This window comes from Babylonia areolata, chromosome 28, assembly GCF_041734735.1.
Source record: "Babylonia areolata isolate BAREFJ2019XMU chromosome 28, ASM4173473v1, whole genome shotgun sequence".
In the NCBI taxonomy this organism is placed as follows: Eukaryota; Metazoa; Mollusca; class Gastropoda; order Neogastropoda; family Buccinidae; genus Babylonia; species Babylonia areolata.
In genome coordinates this window covers 9,251,312-9,276,626 of record NC_134903.1, presented here as the reverse complement: position 1 = coordinate 9,276,626, position 25,315 = coordinate 9,251,312, and the positions used below count along the sequence as shown (strand labels likewise).

The 25,315-nt window shown below is 43.3% G+C and overlaps 1 protein-coding gene across 1 annotated transcript in view; it reads left to right on the top strand.

The window, feature by feature from the left end:
* The window catches only part of LOC143301819 (uncharacterized), a 57,899-nt gene that overhangs the window by 12,040 nt on the left and 20,544 nt on the right, over positions 1-25,315 (top strand). Inside the window, exons 10-32 of the mRNA XM_076616220.1 lie at positions 469-618; positions 4,685-4,828; positions 6,827-7,192; positions 7,617-7,793; positions 8,641-8,807; positions 9,575-9,757; positions 10,595-10,856; positions 11,200-11,341; positions 11,523-11,774; positions 12,261-12,391; positions 13,556-13,694; positions 14,283-14,520; positions 15,376-15,595; positions 16,024-16,242; positions 16,721-16,915; positions 17,528-17,707; positions 18,334-18,657; positions 19,254-19,541; positions 20,619-20,849; positions 21,289-21,447; positions 22,477-22,926; positions 23,898-24,113; positions 24,656-24,925. Coding sequence (XP_076472335.1) covers positions 469-618; positions 4,685-4,828; positions 6,827-7,192; positions 7,617-7,793; positions 8,641-8,807; positions 9,575-9,757; positions 10,595-10,856; positions 11,200-11,341; positions 11,523-11,774; positions 12,261-12,391; positions 13,556-13,694; positions 14,283-14,520; positions 15,376-15,595; positions 16,024-16,242; positions 16,721-16,915; positions 17,528-17,707; positions 18,334-18,657; positions 19,254-19,541; positions 20,619-20,849; positions 21,289-21,447; positions 22,477-22,926; positions 23,898-24,113; positions 24,656-24,925 — 5,103 coding nt within the window. The remainder of the gene's footprint in view (positions 1-468; positions 619-4,684; positions 4,829-6,826; positions 7,193-7,616; positions 7,794-8,640; positions 8,808-9,574; positions 9,758-10,594; positions 10,857-11,199; positions 11,342-11,522; positions 11,775-12,260; positions 12,392-13,555; positions 13,695-14,282; positions 14,521-15,375; positions 15,596-16,023; positions 16,243-16,720; positions 16,916-17,527; positions 17,708-18,333; positions 18,658-19,253; positions 19,542-20,618; positions 20,850-21,288; positions 21,448-22,476; positions 22,927-23,897; positions 24,114-24,655; positions 24,926-25,315) is intronic.

Sequence of the window (25,315 nt, the reverse complement as noted above, 5' to 3'; positions counted from 1 at the left end):
GATTAATTTGTGGTAAGGATTTCAGGATGAGATGTCATTCATGGGCCTCCCGAAATTATGAACATCCTCTAAATATGTCGAAGGAAATTTCCTAAAGTATGCTGTCTCAATTCCCTGAAAATTATATAGTGTATTTAAAGAACACTTTAAAAAATAAAAATACCTCACCAGACGGCAGTTTACCAGTTGTAATCTGGCAATGAATAAGAAGGTACAAGAGGCTTGAAAAGTTCTGCATGCGAATTTGAAAAAACGAAGGAAAAAACATAGTATTCGTATCGAATCATTACCATCAGCAGCAGCATTAATAGTTTGTGGGGGACGTTTTGATTCCGTCTACATTTAATAAATTTCATAACCATACGTAGAAATGAAGTAACAGTCAAACAAATATAGACTTTAACACTCAGAGATTGTTCTGTAAAGTTACGGCACTGAAAGATACGGCGAACACCAATCGTGTTTCAGGTACTGATGGCACTGCGAGCCATCGGCAACGCGGGTCACGTGAGCAGCGCCGTGTCTGTGGTGAACCAGTGTGTGAGGAGGACCAGGAACCCCATGGAGGTCCGTGTGGCGGCTGCCCAGGCCTTCAGACGTATGCCCTGTGATGCTGACGTGAGTCTCTGACCTGTGTGTGTGTGTGTGTGTGTGTGTGTGTGTGTGTGTGTGTGTGTGTGTGTGTGTGTGTGTGTGTGTGTGTGTGCGTGTGTGTTGTCTTCAGTTTAACGTGTACTCACTATAAGTGTTTTTTTAGACGGAAAGGAGAAAAGTAGTGGATAAAGGAAAGGGAATGCATGTGAATATTAGTGTAAAAAAGTGTTCATGTAATGTATCATAGGAAAGGTATATTATTATAAGAAAAAGTCTAAGGAGATTGTGGTGTGTATTGAATGAGGTGTCACGGGAAGGAGGATATGTATATGCATATCAACAAGTATCAACCTACAACAATGTAAATATAAATAACAACATTAATTATAATAAATCAAAGGAGGATACCAACTGGACTGGAGTTTATTCTATGCAATGAATAATCATTCAAAATCTTTTCAGTGGCTAATGTGTGTGTGTGTGTGTGTGTGTGTGTGTGTGTGTGTGTGTGTGTGTGTGTGTGTGTGTGTGTGTGTGTGTGTGTGTGTGTGTGTGTGTGTGTGTGTGTGTGTGTGTGACATATATGTTCGTTGTGTTCCATTTTCAATGTATTGAATTAGATTCGCATGAGTCTTGGATGGAAGTTAAGAAACAGGAAGCAACAAGAAGTCGAGAGTGTTATCCTTTTTTTGTTACTGCTTTTTGTTTCTTTGTTGGATTATGATGATGCGTTCTGTCTGTGTAAATAAAGCACGCTGAATTCCACGGAGAGAAAACCACAGGAACTAGAATACAATGAAGTAGAAATCAATACAATACAATTCAATACACGGCGAGGCAAAGTAATTCAACGCAGTTGAACGCAGCCGAACTCAGCGTAACGCAAATACATTAAAAAGCGTTCAAAGATACTCATGTAATGTTCAGGTTTTCTAAATTTATTTTTTATTATATTTTTTTATTCAGACTTCTTGCTATAGCGCATATTCTTGAAGCTCTATGCGCTTTACAATAGCACTAAAAAATAAAAAAAAAAAAAAAAAAAAAAAAAAAAAACATTCACTCAAACATCCCCACACATATGCATATAATTTGAAATATAGGCGAGAGAGAAAAATTAAAATAGGTCATGTCAGTTGATTAAATCAAGAAATGCAACAGGTATTTAAAAAAAAAAAAAAAAAAAAAAAAAAAAAAAAAAAAAAACCCACCCCGCATTACACACACAGATCAAAACTAGAAAGATGAAACAAATGTTCACACACACACACACACACACACACACACGAATGACAAACAATTGAAACACACAGGCTACATCATCACATGATAAAGCAATATTCATCAAACATTTCAAGTAAAAACGTATGTACATCATTACATTTAAGAAATTAAACCTGAAAATGTAAAAAATGTACGTATTGTTAAAAAAAAAAAAAAAAAAAAAAAAAAAAAAAACTCACACCTCCACCACGTCCACATACACTAGCACAAACACACACACACACACACACACACACACATACACACACACACACACACACACACACACACACACACACACACAACTCATCAACAACAACAAAAGGACAACAGATGGACAACTGAGTAAACAAACTACAACATTACTTCATAAAACAGTTCGTGTTAAAATCTCTCACATACATATTTATACATTAAAAAAAACAACAACACAACAACACACACACGCGTGCGCACGCGCGCGCGCGCGCGCACACACACACACACACACACACACACACACACATGTACCAACTCACCCACCCGCACACCCGCAACACACAGACACAAGCTCGCGCGTGTGGACGTGCAAACACCCGCCACCACCTCTCCCCCCTCGCCCCCCCCCCCGCTCCCCCCTCCCCCCCAACCCTCCCCCCCCACACACAACACAACACAACCACACACCTCTATTTCATTTCAATTTCATACAACATTGTATGACTGTCTGAACAGATGTGTCTTCAGGGCAGTTTTAAACTGTGAGGGGGTTTCAGAGTAACGAGTTGTGAATGGAAGCTGGTTCCAAACAGTTGTCGCAAAGTGAGAAAAAGATCGCTTGCCATAAGTCTTTGTTTTGATTCGAGGGACAGTAAAGGTTCTATTGTCTGAAGAAGAGCGGAGTTGTGTGGCAGGGGTATAGACATGAAGGAGATCAGAAAGATAGACAGGAAAGTAGGGATCAGTGAGAGAGTTGAAGCAAAGAGTGGATGTTTTATGTTGTATTCTTGCAGAGATTGGGAGCCAGTGAAGCTGTTGGAGGAGTGGCTGTACGTGTTCGTGTTTTCTGACTCTGAAGATCAGTCGTGCTGCTGAATTTTGAACCTTTTGAAGTTTGTCTAGGAGGTACTGAGGAATGGCAGAGAGTAAGGAGTTACAGTAATCAAATTTAGACAGAACGAGAGAACAGACGAGAGTTTTGGTTGCATCAGAAGTGAGAAGATGGCGAATGCTACTAATTTTCCTGAGTTCATGGTAAGCAGAGCGACAGATGTTGGACACGTGTTTTTCCATGGACAGAGTGTCAGAAAAAGTTACCCCTAGATTTCTTGTAGCAGATGAGAACTGAATGTTTGTGTTACCAACAGACATAGAGGAGGGAGCGGAGTCAGGTAATGGTTTGTTCTGTGAGTGAATCAGGAGGACTTCAGTCTTGTCATCATTTTGTTTTAGTTTATTTACGGTCATCCAATGCTTGATGTCAGTAATGCATTCTTGAATGTTGTTGATGGTGTTATTGATCTGGTCAGGTGTACATGAGTCATATAATTGTGTGTCATCGGCAAAAGATTGACTTTGGACGTTGTGCTGAGCTGTGATGGTACCAAGTGGATTTGTGTACAAAATGAAGAGCACGGGTCCCAAAACTGATCCCTGGGGGACTCCGAATTCCAGAAGAGAAGGTTGAGAAAGGTGTTTGTTAGTAACGACAGTCTGGGTTCTATTGGACAGATAAGATGAAAACCATTTCAGTGTTGTGTCAGAAACTCCAAATGAATGAGAAAGACGATTAACGAGGATGTTGTGATCGATTGTATCGAATGCCGCTGAGAGATCTAAGAGGGTGAGGACAGAGAGTTTACCAGTATCTACAGACAGCAGAAGGTCGTTCATAACTTTGAGTAGAGCTGTTTCAGTGCTGTGGGAAGGGCGGTAGGCAGACTGTGAGACAGGAAACAGGTTGTTGTGATGCAGATATTCAGAGAGCTGGAGGAGGACAATCTTTTCTGTGACCTTGGAAAGAAAAGATAGATTGCTGACAGGACGATAGTTTTTGAGGGTGTTTACATCGAGAGTCGGCTTCTTGAGCAGTGGTGTTACAAGGGCTTTTTTGTAAACATCTGGGAAAGTGCCTGACTGAAGAGAGTTGTTGATGATAGAGGTCAAGGCTGGGAGGAGCGCATCAACACATTCAACCAAAAGGGATGTGGGGATTGGGTCAAGTGCACATGTTTTGGGGCTAGATTTTATAATGACTTGTTTAACTTCTTCCTTTAACTTCTTATATTTTTTTATCTCATTGTGTCGTTGAACCTCACTGTACAATAGATGGTCTGTTTCTGTGTGTGTGTGTGTGTGTGTGTGTGTGTGTGTGTGTGTGTGTGTGTGTGTGACATAACTGTTCGATGTGTTCTATTTTCAATGTATGAGTTTAATACACATGAGTATTCGATGGAAGGTAGGAAAAACGCCGAGAGAGTTGTTCGTTCATGTTATTGCTTTCTGCTTGTTCTGTCGGATTATGATGATGCGTTATGTCTGAGTAAAGCATGCTGAATTCCATGGCAAAAAAAACAAACAAACAAACAAACAAACAAACCAAAAAAACCAAAAAAAAACAACAACAACAACAAAACAACAACAACACAGGAGCTGGATTGCAATAAGAATATAAATCAACGCGATACAATTCAATACATGGCGGTGCAAAGTAAGGCAACGCCAGGAACAGCAATTCAACACAAACAATGCAGCGTAACTCAATACATTACAAATACTTTGTCATGTTCAGTGTTGTATTTCGTTGTCTCGTTGAACCTCAGTGTATAACGGAGGGCCTGTGTTACAGCGCAAAGCTGTGAACCAAATCATGGAGGACATGCAGGAGGATTCAGAATTACGTATTGCCGCTTACCTGGCTGTGATGACGTGTCCTGATGACGTCACCTTGCGCCGTGTGCAACTTCTCCTGGAATCAGAAACCGACCAGCAGGTGAGAATATGACTTGTTTCTCGCAATGTTATCTTTTCATCGAATATATTATTAATACGTGTGTTCATTACCAACACATACCTCTGAGCAGAAATATTGTATACTCAACCCACTTTAACTTTTTCGAGAGGGACGTTTCAGTCTCCTTTTCTGAAGGAGGTGTCACCGTGTTCGGATAAATCCATGTGCAATACACCACCATCTCAACCCGACGCGCTAGTCAAAGTTCTTCTTCTTCTTCTTCTTCTTTCCGTTACACGACCAACATCGACTTGCCGATGACTCTGTCGTGGTTCATGCATGCTGAGTATTTTCGTGTCTCCATAACCCACCGAACGCTGACATGGGTTACAGGATCTTTAACGTGCGTATTTGTTCTTCTGCGTGCGTATGCACACGAAGGGGGTTCAGGCACTAAGCAGGTCTGTACATATGTTGACCTGGTAGATCGGAATACCGACATTTTTACTGGAGTGAACATTGGTGTATATGTTAAATAGTTCTTGCTGTGTTGCCCCCCTCCCAATGAAAGTGAAACCAGGGAAACGTAAAATAAATCATATTTATTGAACAGCGTCTGACAAAATACTGTGCTTACCTCCACACTCTTGGCCAAGAACTTGTAGCTGGTGTGAGTGTCCCGCTTGTACAGAGCCAGGCTGAGAGAGGTGGGCCCAGTGAACGGGTAGCAGGGGCCAGAGACACGGGTGGACGCGTTGGGGTACTGCAGTTCTCCACACAGCTCACCCACCAGGCGCCGTTACCGTGATTCGAACCCAGGACCCTCAGATTGAAAGTCCAACGCCTAAGCCACTTGGCTATTAAGCCAATGAGTGCATTCATATGTGTGTGTCTGTCACAGTAGGTTTCCTTTACAGAAGTTTGTCGGAGGACATTACCAAAACTTCCACAGTTTCTTGTTTTGTGCGCCAAGCGCGTAATGGACCCGCACACTCCGTTCATTGTCTCATCCGAACGACTAGATGCTCAGTTCGATTCTCCAGCCCAGTTTGAGAGAAAGAGAAAGAAAGCTGCATCAGAACCCAGACCCTCACGGACACTGTCTTGGTAGACTTCTTTTTCTTCTTCTTCTGCGTTCACTCGTATGCACACGAGTGGGCTTTTACGTGTATGACCGTTTTTACCCCGCCATGTAGGCAGCCATACTCCGTTTTCGGGTGTGTGCATGCTGTGTATGTTCTTGTTTCCATAACCCACCGAACGCTGACATGGATTACAGGATCTTTAACGTGCGTATTTGATCTTCTGCTTGCATATACACACGAAGGGGGTTCAGGCACTAGCAGGTCTGCACATATGTTGACCTGGGAGATGGTAAAAATCTCCACCCTTTACCCACCAGGCGCCGTCACCGTGATTCGAACCCGGGACCCTCAGATTGACAGTCCAACGCTTTAACCACTCGGCTATTGCGCCCGTTGTCTTGGTAGACAATCGTCTCAACTATTCTCAAGCTGTATAATAATAGACGAGATTACAAACCTGTATCAATTGTGGAGTGATGGCCTAGCGGTAACGCGTCCGCCTAGGAAGCGAGAGAATCTGAGCGCGTTAGTTCGAATCACGGTTCAGCCGCCGATATTTTCTCCCCCTCCACTAGACCTTGAGTGGTGGTCTGGACGCTAGTCATTCGGATGATACGATAAACCGAGGTCCCGTGTGCAACATGCACTTAGCGCACGTAAAAGAACCCACGGCAACAAAAGGGTTGTTCCTGCAAAATTCTGTAGAAAAATTCACTTCGATAGGAAAAGCAAATGAAAAAATTAAAAACAAAACAAAACGAAAACTGCACGCAGGAATTTTTTTTAGTTTTAAAGAGTGGCGCTGTAGTGTAGCGACGCGCTCTCCCTGGGGAGAGCAGACCAAATTTCTACACAGAGAAATATGTTGTGATAAAAAGATATATGTAAACAAATTTTACTGACTGAACGGTCCCGTTTATACTGAACTGACTGTGCACTGTGCTGTGTCCAGCTGGGGTCCTTTGTGTGGAGTCACCTGACCAACCTGCAGGAGACGTCCAGTCCCCACAAACAGGCCGTCAGACAACTGCTGAAGAACGTCCAGCTGCCCGCCAAGTTCAACCTGGGACGTCTCCAGTTCTCCCGCAACTACGAGGGCTCTGCTTTCCTCAAACGGCTCAACAGCGGAGCTGCTGCTGAGGGCAACCTGGTGTGGTCCTCCTCCTCCTCCCTGCCCCGCTCTGCGTCTGCCAACCTCACTGTGGATCTGTTCGGCCGCTCCCTCAACCTGCTGGACGTTGGCCTGAGACTGGAAGGTCTGGAATACCTGATGGAGACCCTGCTGGGACCCAATGGTTATTTTGGAAAGAGTGCCAAGGTGAGACATTTTGTCTGTCATCTGATGAGGAGTAATCAGTGAGCGCCTTTAATATTATTTTATTCATGATTGTTTGAAGTATACGCCGATTGTGTCGAAATGAATAAACAGCACGCGCGTATTTTCTTGGCTGTATGATTTTTCTGCAGAACTTTTTGAAATCAATGGATTTGATGGAAAATGAATCAAATGGCAACAGTATATTTCTTTCTTTTCTTTCTTTTGTTTATTTATTTATGCATTTATTTCATTTCATCAACTTTTTTATGATAATGGTTCTTCTTCACGTTTTCTGCTGTCTACACTTTGAACCTACCGTCATGACAGTGACAGCATGTCAAACACACTACAAACACACACAGGGTTCACAGACCGAACACTGAATCCTGCTGACCATTTTGACCGGTGACCTGTGCACTTGCAGGGTGACGGCCAGCTGGACGAACTGAAGGGGTCACTGTACCTGAGGATGTTCGGCAACGAGATGGCCTTCCAGCGCTTCCAGGGCCTGGACTCCCTCCCCTCTGCCACCTCCTTCAACCTGATGGACTTCCTCCTCAAGCTGAACAAGAACTACGACGTCTCCATGACTCACAGCATGGTGATGCATTGGTCTCGGCCTTTATATTGACGAGCTGTTTTGATTTGATATGATACGTATACTTATATAGCGCCTACCCTCGGTCGGAGACCAAGCTCTAAGCGCTTGACAAACTCGGGGTCATTTGCGTAACAGGCTGCCTACCTGGGTAGATCAGACTGACGGCTGCCATTGGGCGCTCATCATTCGTTTCCTGTGTCATTCAATCAGGCATTCATTTCAGATATATAGACATACACACCAGACAGACATGTAACATTTTACCCAGCCATACTCCGTTTTCGGAGGGGTGCATGCTGGGTATGTCCTTGTTTCCGTAACGCTGGCATGGATTACAGGATCTTTAACGTGCGTATGTGATCTTCTTCGTGCGTATAAGCACGAAGGGGGTTCAGCCAGTAGCGGGTCTGCACACATGTTGATCCGAAAGATCGGAAAAATCTCCACCTTTTACCCATCAGGCGCCATTACCAAGATTGGAACCCGGGACCCTCAGATTGAAGGTCCAACGCTTTAACCATTCGGCTATTGTGCCTGTCTGCTGAAGAATAACAAACAATCAACTCATAGAATAAACAACGACATATCCATGATTCACAGCGTAGTTAGCCATTAGTAACATTTTAAAGGACAAGGCATTAACCTGGTGTTTTCATTGGTGACCTGGTAAAGAACAATAAATATTGCACTAATAGAAAAAAAAGGCATCTACAAGATTCACATAATTTTGGTGAGTGTGAGAGCGGTGTGTGTGTGTGTGTGTGTGTGTGTGTGTGTGTGTGTGTGTGTCTGTGATACTGACTCGTGCAGCCAGCCCATGCTGAAGGGTGTGCCTTGATGTTGTCAGGAATTCCTGGACACCGAGATGACAGTGCCCACGTCCTGTGGTCTGCCTCTGTCACTGACAGTGAAGGGAACGGCCACCGTGGACCTCAAGGCCTCTGGCAAGGTGAACATGCGCAAGATCTCTGCCTCACCGCGCAGTCTGCAGGTCGACGGTGAAATCAGACCCAGGTGAGACATTATCCACACGGTGGTGATCGTTTGACTGATGATGCTGTGTTTTGATTGATGACCAGAACACTGTTTTACGTATTTGTGTTTCGTGCTCTGATCAGACTTTTGTTTCTAGGGATGAGGGTAGAAAAATGAACACCAGATAAAGCACACATTCACATCAGTTTATTTATTTATTTATTTATTCATTTATTTTAAAGAATAGTTGTTACTGTATTGTGTGTTTGTTTTTTTTAACTGTTTTTATTATACAACACTACGTTTTGACTTGAAATATTTCTCTTTTTTTTTTCCAAAAAACAACAAAACAATGACGCACAATAAATAATCTACATACATACATACATACATACATACATATATATATATATATATATATATATATATATATATATATATATATATATATATATATATATATACATGTGTTGTCATATTTGATTTTATTCGTATTGTTTCAGTCAAGACATCATGGTGTTTGCAGTGCCAATTATTAATAATTCCCTTGTCGTTCGTCGTATTAATAACTCTTTCGAATCCAAGTTAACACAGCATCTTTCCAAACGTGGAAACGGAAACTTAGTGGATCTAATATAGCTCACAGATTGTGCCGTTTAACGTAAGAAACGCTAACAACGATTCCTTGCATTAGTGACTCTTTTGCGTCACAGTTTACATACTGACTGTGACATTGTTTCAGAACTGCAGATGAAGAAATGCAAGGAAATGCAATGCAGCTAACAGAAACCTGTATCTTGTTTCAGTGGCGCAATCCGCGTTTCCGGTCAGATGACGGTGGATGCCCAGGTGTCACGTGCTGCCCTGCACGTGACTGGCACGCTCCACTCCAGCAGTGCCCTCAAAGCACGCGCTGACCTTGACCGTGGCCGCGTCCTGAGCATGGAAGTGGATGTTCCTCAGGAGAAGATGGAGCTGCTTGATATCAGGTTGGTGACAGCATCTCTTGGACTGAGACAATGAGTATACCATGTTGGCATGTGCCTTTGTTTCCTGCTCTGGTGCCTATAGTTACCACGTCCGGGCTTGTGTATGCTATGTGACAGTACCAATATATGGTGTGGTGGTCTGTTGCGTTGCACTGAATAGGTAATGATTATATTTTGTATGTTTTTGAACACGTATATAATTATGCCCAAGTTTTTTCACACACAACCACAACATCCCTAGTACTGAGACACTCGTTGTTGTACAATGAAGGGACCAATGTTGACAAGTGGCTTGGTTTCCTGTTCTGGTGTGAAGAGAGGCCACGTCTGTGTATTAAATGTGACAACACCAATATATGGATGGATATGTGGATGCGTTGCACTACAGAGACACTGGTTGTTGTACAATGAAGGGACCGTTGTTGATACATATCTTTGTTTCGTGTTCTTGTGTCTATCGTGAGCAATTCTGAGTTTGTGCATTATTAAAAAAAAGAAAGAAAAAAAAAAGAAAAGAAAGAAAAAAGATGGGCGATAATTATAATTGTAGGGAGTGATAGTCCTTAGATGTTTTGCAATAGATACGTAATGTCATTATTCTACATGTTTTGAAATGTGGCTTTATCTTTCACACACAACATCATTTTCAGCTCCTTCCTGTTCTGGCACATACAGTGCCTCGTCCGCCGGGCATGTGCATTGTATGTGACAGTACCAGTATTATGCGGTGGTAGTCTGTCGATGCGTTGCTCTAAAGGGGTGATGTTTTCACTTTGTATATTTTGGAACACATTTGAATGCCCTTTTTTCACACACAACACACAACATCCGTTTCAGCTCCGAGTTCAGCATCGTGCACAACACGGTGGAGAAGAAGCAGAAGATGATCACCGAGAACCGAAAGACCGTCAAGGTGTGCACAGGAGAGCTGGCGTCACGCATCACTGGTTTGGAGCTGTGCGGAGAACTGCAGTACCCCAACGCGTCCACCCGTGTCTCTGGCCCCTACTACCCGTTCACTGGGCCCACCTCTCTCAGCCTGGCTCTGTACAAGCGGGACACTCACACCAGCTACAAGTTCTTGGCCAAGAGTGTGGATGTAAGCACAGTATTTTGTCAGACGCTGTTCAATAAATATGGTTTATTTTACGTTTCTCTGTTTCACTTTCATTGGGAGGGGGGCAACACAGCAAGAACTATTTAACATATTCATGTTTCAATCCAATATATCACACATTGACCAGTCAGTCATTGGCCGAAACTGCTGCCATACAGACAGCTCACTCCTAAGGTACGAAAAGAAACAATTTGTTTTATTCTACGGGTTCAAATCGTCTTCCCCACCCCCTTCTTTTCATAATGTAGAGCATCTTTGTAAACTCGTTAATTCAGAGAGGAAGAGTGGTTGATCTAATGTCCAGTCTGTCTCATGCTGTGTACAGAGCAAGAAGAAGACCATAGCTCAGCTGTCGTTCAACACGCCAGGGTCTAAAGTGGATCGTTCTCTGGCCTTGGACATGGTCATCACGGACAGACAGCTGGAGATCAGCGCAGCCTCGCCCTGGAAAAAAGCTGAGTTCAAAGGTCAGTACCCCAAATCAATGACACATAGAACGTATTCTATGAATTGTAGAAAGGGTGAAACAAAAATTTCAAATATCCACCAATATCGTAGCAAAATAACCGTGACCGTAACATACATATGTTTAACACATGCCTGCAAACTATTTCTTTATTTCACAACAATATACTTCTGCTTCCGCAGGAGACATAACCTCCACCAAGAAGTTGATGGGTGTCAGCGGAAGTTTCGTCACTGACGACGTCAACACATACGCCCTGACAACAGAGGTGAAGATCGACCAGTCCAAAAATGGCGTCACTTACACCCCCCTGTTTGAGGTTCGTCGTCCTGGCATCAACAACATGGCTCTGACTGGCATCGTTTCCATGGAGAAATCTTCCACTGTTGACCTGACTCTGAGTGGTGTGACTGAACAGCCAATGAGTCTAAAGAGTGAGTAGCTTTTTTCATATATAGCAAGGCTTTGTTTTGCCTTGCTGACTGTGTTCTTATTCATCAAGCATTCCAGAAGAAGGAGAAAGTTAGTCCCTTTATGTACATGTGTTATGAGAGTTATAGAAGCTTGCAAAACATTAAGAACAAACAAAAGTCGCTTGCTTTATCCAAAATATTATTTATGGTTGTCACACTGCAATGAGTGTGCATGAGTTTCAGTTTCAGTTTCAGTAGCTCAGGGAGGCGTCACTGCTTTCGGACAAATCCATATACGCTACACCACATCTGCCAAGCAGATGCCTGACCAGCAGCGTAACCCAACGCGTTTAGTCAGGCCTTGAAAAAAAAAAAAAATCTTGATGCATGAATCTTAACAAAGCGGTTCGTTGTTGTTGTTGTTGTTGTTTTTTTTCCTTTTTTTTTCGGTTTTTCTTTTAATAAGTGTTTTTCTTTTTTTTTCTTTTTTTTTCTTTTTCTTCACAGCTGCCTTGACCAACACGGATAAGGAGCTCAGCCTGGTTGGTTCCGTTGACAAGGGAGACAAACAAAAGTTTTCCATCCGCGTGGGCACCCAGATGAGCATGGCTAACAGCAGGAAAAACGCCAGAATCCAGGTAACTTCACAGTTCCACCTACCTGTCCTGAAAATACTACTACTAATAATAATGGTATTTATATAGCGCTGAATCTTGTGCATAGACAAATCTAAGCGCTTTCGCACCAGTCATTCTCATGCACGCATAACCCTAAAACTGGATAAACTGAAGACAAGGAAGAGGCAGGGAAGGGAGGATATTTTTGGAAGAGGTGGGTTTTAAGGCCAGACTTGAAAGAGCTGAGTGTGGAGACTTGACGAAGCGAAAGAGGAAGTTCATTCCAACTGCAAGGTCCAGAGACAGAGAAAGAACGGCGGCCAACAGTCGAGAGTTTCCTCTAACATGACTGTGCCGTGTTCCAATCAGTGATTTCATCTGTGGCTGAATGACTGCTGTTTATCGTTTTGTTGTTGTTTTTTGCTGGTTTTCTACGGTTGGCTTAACATATACCGTCGTGTATTGGTTGACATCATAGCCTGAAAACAGACAAATACGGGGATCAATGATTGGAACCACATCAGTTGTATCGATGTCACTGTGAGCGATTAAAGGTCAGGGTCTGTTCATAGCCTGACACAGTTGACAGTGGTTTGGGTTCAGATGGGAAGATTTGAGCCACAGTTTCAGTTTGTCAAGGAGGCGTCACTGCGTTCAGACAAATCCATATACGCTACACCACATCTGCTAGGCAGATGCCTGACCAGCAGCGTAACACAACGTGCTTAGTCAGGCTTTGAGCATCCCTATATATATATAATATATATATATATGTGTGTGTGTACTGATTAGAGTGGATTTCCTCTTAAAAAAGAGGGACGTGTTTCTGACATTTGCCCCACAGCCATTGATGTGGTGTACGTTGGAAGATCTTGGTATGGTGTGGTGAATGTTTCGAGACTTGGGATTACCATCATGGAAGTAACGCCAGTTAAGTGATTGATAAGAGTTAGAAAACCTTGAACAGATGATGATAATTCCATACTGTACATGTGTGTGTGTTTGCGTGTACGTACGTGTGTGTGTGTGTGTGTGTGTGTGTTTGTGTGCGTGTGTGTGTGTGTGTGTGTGTGTGTGTGTGTGTGTGTTTATGTGCGTGTGTGTGTGTGTGTGTGTGTGTGTGTGTGTGTGTGTGCGTGCGTGCGTGCGTGTATCTGTGTGTGTGTCTGTCTGTGTCCTGGCCAGGTGAACCCGTTTCTACTGATCAAGTTCCCACGAAAAGATCTGGTGTCCTTCAGTGGCTCTGCTCTCTACAACCAGGGCAAGTTCCTCAAGACCGACATGACCTTCACCTTTCTCGACTTCAAACCCTTCATTGCTCAGCGTGAGTTACTGTCTGTATACAATGATGTTAAGAAGTACCGTACGCTTTTTGTGTATGTACGCCGTAATCCTACAGAAACTGTTTGTACATTGAGATATAGAAATTGATATGTTCGCACAGCGACTTAAACAATCACCATATTTGCATGTTCTGATGCTGCAGAAAACAGTACAAATATGTATCCATGCAAACTGGCATGTCTGTACTTAGTGACATTGAAAACATTCGTGTGTACCACGAATTATCCGAAACGGCGATGTATGTAAGATGTATACTAGGTCAAACAAGAAACGTCCACACCGGTAACTTTTCCATTTGAATATGCCTTTAAACTATGAATATAGCATGTCCCTGCATTGTCATATTACAGTGAATTTTAAGGCTGTACAGATTTTAACTCTAAACCGAATGTTTTCTAAATGCCACAAAAATAGATAAATGAATATTAAAACAAAACCGCCTGCTCTATGTCTTTTTATTCATTAAAATCCTAAATAGTTAAGGCTAACATCACGACTGATTCAAGAAACTTAGCTAGCTATGCAAACTAATCAACGTGGGTGTTTGTATTCTGTGTATTGCATTCAGTCACTGCCACAAGGTCTGAGCGAAGAACGAGCGCTCGCTACACCAGCAGCGCCAGTGTGAAGTCTTCTCTGGTTAGCGGTGCTCTGTCCAGCAGTGTCAGCGTCAAGAAAGGACGTCTGGCCAGTGGCCGTGCCACTCTGACCTACAGCGTGCCCCGTGTGGTGCGGGACAAGGTGGAACTGGTGGCCAAACTGTCAGACAAGTCCACCAAGGCCTACAACAAGTACTCCCTCAGATCGTAAGTGCTCATCAGCTGCTTTCGAGGGAAGAATAGCACATAGCAGGAATGGCTGAGAATTAGCACAACAATATCAATGACAAAACCCTAATAACGTCACAACCAATGCAGTTCAAGGGACCCATACATACCATTGATGATTTCCACACAACATAGTATTGCTTTGCTCTACATTTCGTAAGTACATGATATGTATCTCTCTGAATTATCCCGTCGTGTCCAACGGAGGAGTAGCCAAGTATCTTCAGATGTGGGTCCTCATGTGGGAATGAATAATAATAATGATAATAATAATAATGGTACTTATATAGCGCTGAATCTTGTGCATAGACAAATCTAAGCGCTGTCGCACCAGTCATTCTCATGCACGCATAACCCTAAAACTGGATAAACTGAAGACAAGGAAGAGGCAGGGAAGGGAGGATATTTTGGGAAGAGGTGGGTTTTAAGGCCAGACTTGAAAGAGCTGAGTGTGGAGACTTGACGAAGCGAAAGAGGAAGTTCATTCCAATTGCAAGGTCCAGAGACAGAGAAAGAACGGCGGCCAACAGTCGAGAGTTTGAATCTGGGTATGCGTAAGTGGAGTGGATCCGAAGCTGATCGTAGTGAATGAAGACCAATTCCTGAGGCACAAGGTCGTCCACAGACGCTGCATGGAATGGAGTCCTACAAGCATGATCCCCGTTTTCTCTCTCACACACACACACACACACACACATATATATATATATATATATATATTACACACACATACTTAAATCATAAAAAATAATCTGGACTCATTTTGTTCTTCTATGTCTTTATTCTGAGCATTTGATATAATTCAGAGTGATTTTGGTTCTTCATGTCTTCCAGGAACCTGGCCTCCAAGAGTTTCCCTGATTACAACGCTGCTGTCAAAGTGGACGTGGACCACAAAAAGAAGCTTTCTGCTGGAGAACTGGAAATCAAGTATGGCAATAACCAGAGTGACAGGTCCAAGCGTGTTCTGCTATCTGCGACTCTGTCCAGGAAGATCAAGGATATCCGGAATGTGAACCTCAACTACAAGATGTCAGCGGAAGCCCCACAAATGGTAACGTGTCAATCATTGACTGAGCATTTAGTAGATTTTAAGGTTTTCCATTCGAAATATCTGTGTATGTGGGTTCTTCTTCTACCAGATTTTTGTATGGTGTTGCTGTACATGAATGCATTTATTATAGTTGATGAAACAGAGAGTTCGATGACTGTTCAATTGTAAAATGAAAGAACTCAAGTAACACATGATACAGTCTGCATTTTGAAGAAAACAATGCACACAGAAATGGTGAAGTCATACATAATAAATTCATAACTGAGTATGAGAAAAAAAAAAAACAACAACAAAAAACCCCACCCAAACATTGTACACCATGCTAACTATAACTCGTTGAAACACATAATGTCATTATTTCAACATTTATTTTTTCTTTCATTTGTGTTCCATGTCATGCACATGGTATGTTCTTCTGTTCAATTCAGGACATTGACATCAAGATCAAGGGCCAGCACTCCCACAACCCGTCCAGCCTGGAATCTAACGTGGCTTTGACGTATGACAAAAGCAAGGACTTCACTGCGGCCCTGACCCTGAATGACAAAAGCGGCAGACTGAAGAAGCTGGATGGTGCAGTGACCCTGAATACCCCTGACACTGGCCTCACCCTGAAATCTGCCCTCAACCAGGTCTCCAAAAAACAGGTAAGGCATCTACTTCACTTTCGCGAAACACTAGCACCAAATCATGTCCTGTAAATTGATTCATACGAATTGTTACGAGTGACAGGATTTGTTTGATCTGTCCATAGCCTCGTTTCGTAATTGATCCAAGGTTCAAACTCGGCACAATCGTTTGTTAAAGTGTCTGCTCCAGATTTGTTTGTGCTTTTTTTTTAAAATTGAAATTAGCAGTGAAATCATTTTCATATGAAGGAATTTCAACAAGCAAATTCACAGTGCTGCAACCCTATAAGATGCTCCTATTGAGGTAGCCAGTGCATGCTTGCTTGCTTAGTTCCTTAGCACCGTGGGGAACCGTTGGAGCACCACGATAGGAAGGGAGCCAGTGATATCCATAGAAAGAGCGATCTTTCTAAGACAGGACGCAGAGTGGCATCCTTTGGAGCTCACTACTTACGTCACGTCCTCCAGTCGCCTCCCATGTGTTTCTGTCTTTCAGTGGGAGCACAGCCTGGACCTCAAGGCAGACGGCAGCAAGCACAGCGTCATGACGGTGTACAAGACCCAGGGTGGAGGCTCCCATCAGGTGACCAGCACCCTGGGTGTGGACGGCAGGAAACCCGTGACCCTGTCTGGAGAGGTCAACCTGGACTGGGACGACCTGTCGCTGGCTGCTTCCCTTCAGCAGGGCAAGGTGAGAGGAGACATCAGAGTTCTGTCACACCTTAAGCTTTTGGTTTTCACACTTCACCTGCATTCCGTTGTCAGAAAAGGGGTACACACACTCTTTCTTCGTCAGTTGTATAAGATAACAGTAACGGCGGTCAATCTGAGATCAATGTTCCTGTTTGTCACATGATTACCGTTATGCATTGTTCTGGAGTAAGGTTTGTCTTTCATACAAGCCAGTGTTAGAGGATGCAAAATAGTTCTGTCACACCTTAAGCTTTTGGTTTTCATACTGCGTGCGTTACCTTCATTACATCATCAGAAACGGTGTAGATAAACTGTTTCTTCATAAATTATACAAAAATGACAGTAAAGGCCATTTTCGGACTACTGTACCTGTATGTGACATGATTACCGTTATGCATTGTTCTGGAGTAAGGTCTGTATCTCATAAAACCGTGATGGTATGCGGGGAAAAAATCCTTTTACCAAAGTCAACCACACTGATAATGTGCGAATATGTCCTAACAATGTAATTGTGCATTGCACCAGCATTATTATGTCACGCTGTCTTTGGTATTGAAGGCGTGCTAGCTTTCAATCCAACATGTGATTTAAAAGCTGTCATATTCCACAGAACACGTACGGTGTGAGCGGCACTCAGAAACTGGCCAAGTCACGCAAAGGCAAGTGGAGCATGGAGGTCACAGTGCCCTCCAGACGGATGACCCTCAAAGCCAATGCTGGCAAGGTCAAGGGCAATTACGAAGGGTCCTTGGAAACCGCTTGGGATGCTGACAAGGACAAGGACGCTAAGGTTGGTGACTTGAGTTCAACCCTCTTGTTTTCGTTTTGTTTTATTTATTTCATGTAGACAGCAAAGTGATTGTTGATCTGACCTTAATCATTGTAAACTCTGCTGTGGTGCAAATCTGTTCTTGTTCTTTCTGACGTATGTAGATAGAGTGGCCAAAATCTAGTTACCCATCCACACAAATGCCCTGTATGTCTGTGTCTCTATCTCTCTGTCTGTGTGGCTGTCTTTCTGTCTGTCTGCCTTCTCCTGTATCTCTTTCTCTCTGTGATATGTATTTGATATAATTATTCCTTTCGTATGTAAGGAATGGTTGGCAGTAAAAGTGCTGCAGATTTCGCCTCGCACAAAGCTTGTGTCAGCCTGAGAATGCCCATGTCAAGGCTACAACAAATTGGCGGTCTCTTTATCTTTCTGTCAGTATCTGTCTGCCTATCAGTCTGTATCAATCTCTGTCTCTTTATTTACCTTCCGTTAACCTTCATATTTATCTACCTACCTTCCTATCGATCTGTCTACTCATCTATCTATCTATCTGTATATCCATCTGCCTGGCTGTCTACCTATCTGTCTCTCTCGGTGATCTATTTCTCATCTGTTTTTGACGTACGCCTGTCTGGTGATTGCAGGTGATGATTGAAGGCATGGTGGGCAGCAAGAGCGCTGCTGATTTCGCCTCGCACAAAGCTCGTGTCAGCCTGATAACGCCTCTGCAGGGCTACAGCCAGCTGGCGGCCAGTGCAGAACTCGACAGCAGCAGCTCCCAGCATCAGCTCAACACCAAGCTCGTGCTGGGAGACAAAAAGAACGTCATCACCTCCAGCCTTGTCGTGGCCACGCCCTTGACCTTCCGTGACATTGACCTCACTTTCAAGGCCGACACTCCCTACCGTGGCTACGGGTCCATGGCGGTGTCCTTGAACCACAAGCTGGACGCTGGTCTGAGGACCAAGGTGAGGCATGATGTCACGTTTGTCTTACGCATTTCCTGTTTCCTGTCCTTTTCCATCTCAACAACAACAACAGCAGCAGCAGCAACAACAACAACAACAAAAAAACCAACCAAACAAACAAAAACAAAAACAACAACAACAACAACAAAAACCAGCTATATTTTGTTTCCTGTCTATAATTTGATTAGCAGGCTCTCGTGCGTGTGTGTAAATGTCACATTCGACAGGTTGTTGCAGTTGTTTTTTTTTGTTTTTTTTAAACGGCATGAATAACTGCAATAATATGATAATTATATGCATTGCATAGCCATATGCTTAATATCTATAATTACCACTGGATTATATATGTGATACTCTACCATCTTATGGTAGGCCTGTTTCTTTCTTTTGTGGTTTTCTTTTATCGTTTTATGATAAGTAGACGTGAGTCATGGTTCTGCAAAGTGACGGTTTTCAGTGTGGTTGTTTGTTCTCGAAGTCACTGCCAAAGAATGCCTTGAACTGATGCCTGTGTCTCTGTTTTTGTTTTAGATATCTGTGTCTTCAGCTTTGCTCCAAATATCTGGTCATATCTGTACTCTCTGTGTGTGCTCCAGCTGACCGTGTCCCGGCACAAGGACCAATGGGACGTCACTCTGACGGCCGAGAACCGCGGAACAGACGTGTCACGTGACCTCCAGGCCCAGCTGGACCTCCAGTCCTCAGCGCGTCAGAGCCGCGTGCGGACAGTGAGCATCAGCGCCACGCACAAGGATGACGGACGTCAGTTCGGTAACAACGTCATGGTGAAGGTCAACAGCCAGGTCTACTCCTACGCCATGAACATGGAGGTGGACACAGGCAGCAGCACTGGGGACGTCACCGTCACCTGGCCTCAGGATCAGGTAAGGACAGCATCTTTTTGTCCATAGAAAGGTATCTAGATAGGTCACTGTCACCTGGCCTCAGGATCAGGTAAGGACAACCTTCTTTGTTCATGGTAAGGTACATAGGTCACTGTTACCTGACCTCAGTATCAGGTAAGGACAGCATCTTTCTGTCCATAGAATGGTATCTAGATAGGTCACATCTGACCTCAGGATCAGGTAAGGACAACCTTCTTTGTCCATGGTAAGGTTGATATGTCAGAATCACCTAGCCTTAGGTTCAGGTAAAGACAGCATTCTTTGTTCAAGTGAAGATAGATATGTCACTGTCTCCTGGCATCAGGATCAGGTAGAGGCATCATTATTAAAAAAATTGTCCAAAGAAAGGTATGCAAATCACAGTCACTTCATTCAAAATTTATATCATGCGATATTTCCCACTGATCAGATTATACATCATTTGTCATCTTAAGAAAAACAACAACACACCATTATGATATGTCCTTCTGGTAGTGTTGCTTTCGCCTTGACCATGGATATGATCTAAGAATCAGAATGATCTTCCACTACTACCTGACCTACGAGTTACTGGAGTAAATGTCTTTCACCTAATTAGAGATATGTGGTATCTCATTTTCGTAATCTCTGAAATGGTATCTTACTTGCTTTGTCCAATGGATAACTGCCTGAAGGACAGTATGTAGCTTGGCAAATTGGTTAAATAAGTGTGAATCCGAAATGATAGGTGTTAACTTCACGAGTGAGAAACTGAATGAATGAGTGGGTGAACTTTTTTGTCACTGAAAGAGTTGGATACATAGTAATCTTGACAGGAGTTGAAAACAAAAAAAAGTGAATACATGTTTTTTGTCTTTACATTCTTTACAATGTTCATTACAATTATAAAACATAATTACAAATATATCGCCAGAATGGTGCATCTCTTGATACCTTTTATTTCAAGTTCAAACTGATATTCAGCACAGAAACACTGCTCATTTCATTTATAAACAGTAAATTGGAAGATAGAAATCATTTGGAAGTAGATAAAGTACTTCAGCACACCCCACTTGATGTCTCTGACTGTGATCTCAGATGAAGACCACTTGGAATCACCGAATCTCTTCCACCGACCTGACCTCCACTGTCACATCCATCTGGGCTTCCCACAAGCGCGTGCAGATTGACGTCACAGGTTCGCATCAGCCTGGCTCCATTGGTGGATCCTTGGCTCTTCAAACTCCATGGAGAGAAGCACGTGAATGGCGCGCTGAGATGAACACTCAGTATGGCTCTGAGAAAATCACTTCCTCTTCCTCTCTGAAGGTGCAGTTTACTGCCTTTGGTTTATTTCTATTTTGTTACATTAATCTTTTTTTTTCGTCTTCGGTATCTTGAATACTGTATTTGCACTCATGATCTTTAATACACTTCACTGACTATATTAAACAGCAGTTTGTTTCTTTTTCTTGACAGTGATAATCAGAATCCCGAAGCTAGTGCTAGAAACAAACAGCCAAAGAAAACTGATATGTACTGTCCTTCCATCTTTCAAGTTATTCAAATGTGCCGTTTACTGACTTATTTATTCTAGTGTGAGTACAACCAATAGAATGAATCATTTGATCAGCATGAAAAGAGACCGCTTGTGAAAAAAATGTCAGTACTGAAAGATAGATAGATACATAGATAAATAGATAGATAGATGATATTATGTCAAGCAAAATACTCACAACACCGTCAACTATTCCCGTTCTGTGTTCAGAACGACAATCGCCAGGTCTTCGCGCACAGTCTCATCCTGATCGCTGACGCCACGAAGACAAACATGGACTTCAGCATGACGTCACCATGGACCAATTATCCAATCAGCAGCAAAGTCGACGCCAAGTATGCAAACTACCCCGTGTCTGCCAATGTTGAGGTGAGGGTTACCATACCTTGGTCATTACTCAGCTAAAATAGCATTTTGTGAATTATATATGCATGGTGCTGTATGCTAGCAGTGACAGTTACCGTGACAGATTCTGAGTGCCGTTTACAAAGTAAAGCTATATGTCATACTCAAAAAAGCAAAATCAATCAGTCAGGACGAACCACATCCAGCTTTTGGGATTTTCGAGATACTCCCCTCTGGTCGACGGTTCAGAAGGATAAGGACGAAAACCAATCGCTTCGCCAATAGCTTTTCCCCCAAAGCAGTCAATGCCCTGTCTCTCCAACAAACCCAGTATGATAACTAGAATTGTGCAATCAACAACCATCTACCTGAAGATCTAGTCATCAGCCCCATCCACATGTAATATGCAGCTTCTGTTCAAACGTGTGTGTGCGCACGCGCGCGCGCGCGCGCGTGTGTGTGTGCAGTGCGTTGATGTGTGAGTGTGCACATTTTTTTTTTTCATTTTTTTATTGATGTGCACTTGTATATATCCTGATTTCTACTGTATCTGTGTTTGTGTATGCTTTTCGATTTATGTTCGTATCTTGTTATGTACTACCCCCCCCCCCCCCGCCCCACACACACAACCCCCACCCCACCCCCAATATTCCTTGTGACCCCGGTACACTTGGTAATAAAGACATATTCTATTCTATTCTATATGGAGTATGGCATATTTTAAATCGAAACTAATATGCTGAAGCTGCCTGTAGTATGGTGTCTGTCTATTACACATGCATAGTGTGCATGACTGTGCACGGTCAGATCCATTGTTAAAATACGTATGCAGCTGGTTGTTCTTAGCGTTAACGTACCACTGGGTATGTTGGGTTCCTCTACGATTTGCTGAAACATATTTTACTGGACATTTTCTTTTCTCCTTTATCATACTGATACAGGATCTTGCGATCTTCATCACGTAACTGTAACCTCGTCTGCTATATTCTGAACTTACGTTGATCTTAACTGTCAAAGACATGATAATATACGATTATGATTTCTATGTTTTAGTTCGCATGGGAACCACGCAAGACGGTAACTGCTGAGGCTTCCTTCATCGTCAACAACTGGGATGACCTTGACATCAGCACGAGGGTCACGACCCCTGTACGAAGCTTGCGCGTTCTGGCCGCTCAGGTGAACAGCAAGACTGAAGGCAGTGAAGTTCTGAGTCAAGTCACCTTGGACCTGGGCATGCGCAAGAATGTTGTCTTGACAACCCGCGTGCAGCGTGACGTCAGTGGACTCCGCGTGAAGCTGAGCACACCATGGGATGGGCTGCGTGTCCTGGACACTGGCATGGAGACGAACATCCGGTCTGCCAATGGAAAGGTCAAGGCTGACTTTAAGGCCGTGCCTCTCATTGGTCAGTACGAGGCCAGCGCCACCTGGGATGTTGAGGACGATCTCACTGCCAGACTTCGCTTGGATACACCCAGAGAGGACTTCCCTTACCTGCAGGTCAGACACGTGGACAGGAGGTGTATTGTTCTAGTTATATTGTATGAAATATGTTTGTAAACGCAAGTCTCAAATAAATGCACGGGATAATTTGTCAGATCAACAGCATAGTCATTTGTTAGAATGGTTACATTTCTCAACGTCCGGTTACGTTATGGAGTGTGTAAATTAGCGCGATATGCATTTTAAAAGTATGTGGGTATTAATAAGTGGCAACAGCACTGTCTCATTTTTATGACTTCGCGATTCCCTGCGATGTGGATTTCAATTGATTGCTTCTAATTTGTTTTGCTCTATTTGTCCACGCGTACTGATCATCACTCCACTGAATAATTATAAAATGACCTATCCATTTGTATTGCTCATCCAGTCTTTGTTGACGTGTTTCTCAATGTTGATTGCAATTTTCCTGGTCAGTAATGTTACAAATGGTCCACGTATTCATACAGAGAAATATGTTGTGACAAAAAAAGAGAAATACTACAATACAGTATATTTGTATTTGTATTTCTTTTTATCACAACAGATTTCTCTGTGTGAAATTCGGGCTGCTCTCCCCAGGGAGAGTGCGTCGCTACACTACAGCGCCACCCTTTTTTTGCATTTTTCCTTCATGCAGTTTTATTTGTTTTTCCTATCGAAGTGGATTTTTCTACATAATTTTGTCAAAAACAACCCTTTTGTTGTCGTGGGTTCTTTCACGTGCGTTAAGTGCATGTTGCACACGGGGCCTCGGTTTATCGTTTCATCCGTACGATTAGCGTCCAGACCACCACTCAGGGTCTAGTGGAAGGGGGGAAATATCGGCGGCTGAGCAGTGATTCGAAACATCGCGCTCAGATTCTCTCGCTTCCTTGGCGGACGCGTTACTTCTAGGCCACCACTCCACTAATACAATACAATACAATACAATGCAATACAATATATCAATATCCAATTTAGTTATCAAGCCCTTGGTGAACTCTCCACAGATCATGGCGTCCAGCAAGGAGAATCGCCGTGTCCGTCAGTCCAGAGTGGAGCTGGAGTACTCCCCACGCCAGACGTACTCCCTGGACTCCACCTACTCCTTTGACGTTCCCCTGGTGTTTGACGTCAACGTGGCCACTCCCCTGAGTGGTTATGAGTCTCTCAGTGCCTCCTTCAGACAGAATGTGCTTGACAATGCCATTGGTGCGGCTGCAGAGGTCTGTGGTAGCATAGAGTGGAACAATAATAATCATGAAGTGCAATATTTTTTTTAACATTATTATCCTTTTTATGAGGTACTAAGAAGTTACAACTGACTATTTTCTTCATAGTGTATTCATTCCCTAATATGCGGACTGAAGAATAGAAAGAAAAACAAAACACCACTGAGAAAAAAAAGGTGTGTGTAGTACTAACGCTTCCAAGTAACTTTCAAGTACTGGGTGTTTTCTGAAAAACAGCAGCAAAGTTTATGAGGTACTAAGGAGTTACTACTGACTATTTTCTAAACAAAATATTCATTCCATATCACATGGATAGGAGAAAAAGCAAAAAGAAAACATCACTGAGAAAAAAAAGACTACACGAGGAACTATGTATTTACAGCTATTCTTTTCGTAATACATGCATAAGATAAAATAAATACCAGCGACGGTAACAAAATCAAGCATAACAATTTCTCTACTGTGCATAGCAGGTAGAATAACTGGGACTTGTAAATACTGTTCTAAATCAATGTGATCGATTTGTTTGTCCTCAGGTGACCTACTTCAGTGACAAGACAGTGAAGGTGACAGCCATGACGGACTGGTCACGTGGTTTGGACAGCAGCCTCACCATGAGCACACCGTTCAGTGGCTGGGAACAGAGCTCCGCTACCCTACGTCATATAGGGGACTGGACCGACTTCGACTGTCTGGCTGACGTCACCGTGGGCGGACAAGGAGTGACCGGTAACGTGAAGTTCCTGCACAAGTCGAAGACTGACATGCAGCTGTCCATCAACACACCTTGGTCAGGCTGGGAGAAGGTGAGTGTGATTCAGGACACTGACCAGCACTTTGAGCTGGCAGAGAGTAACGCATTTCATTAAGATTGAACTCGCCAGGGACGGGCGCAATAGCCGAGTGGTTAAAGCGTTGGACTGTCAATCTGAGGGTCCCGGGTTCGAATCACGGTGACGGCGCCTGGTGGGTAAAGGGTGGAGATTTTTACGATCTCCCAGGTCAACATATGTGCAGACCTGCTAGTGCCTGAACCCCCTTCGTGTGTATACGCAAGCAGAAGATCAAATACGCACGTTAAAGATCCCGTAATCCATGTCGGTGTTCGGTGGGTTATGGAAACAAGAACATATCCAGCATGCACACCCCCGAAAGCGGAGTATGGCTGCCTACATGGCGGGGTAAAAACGGTCATA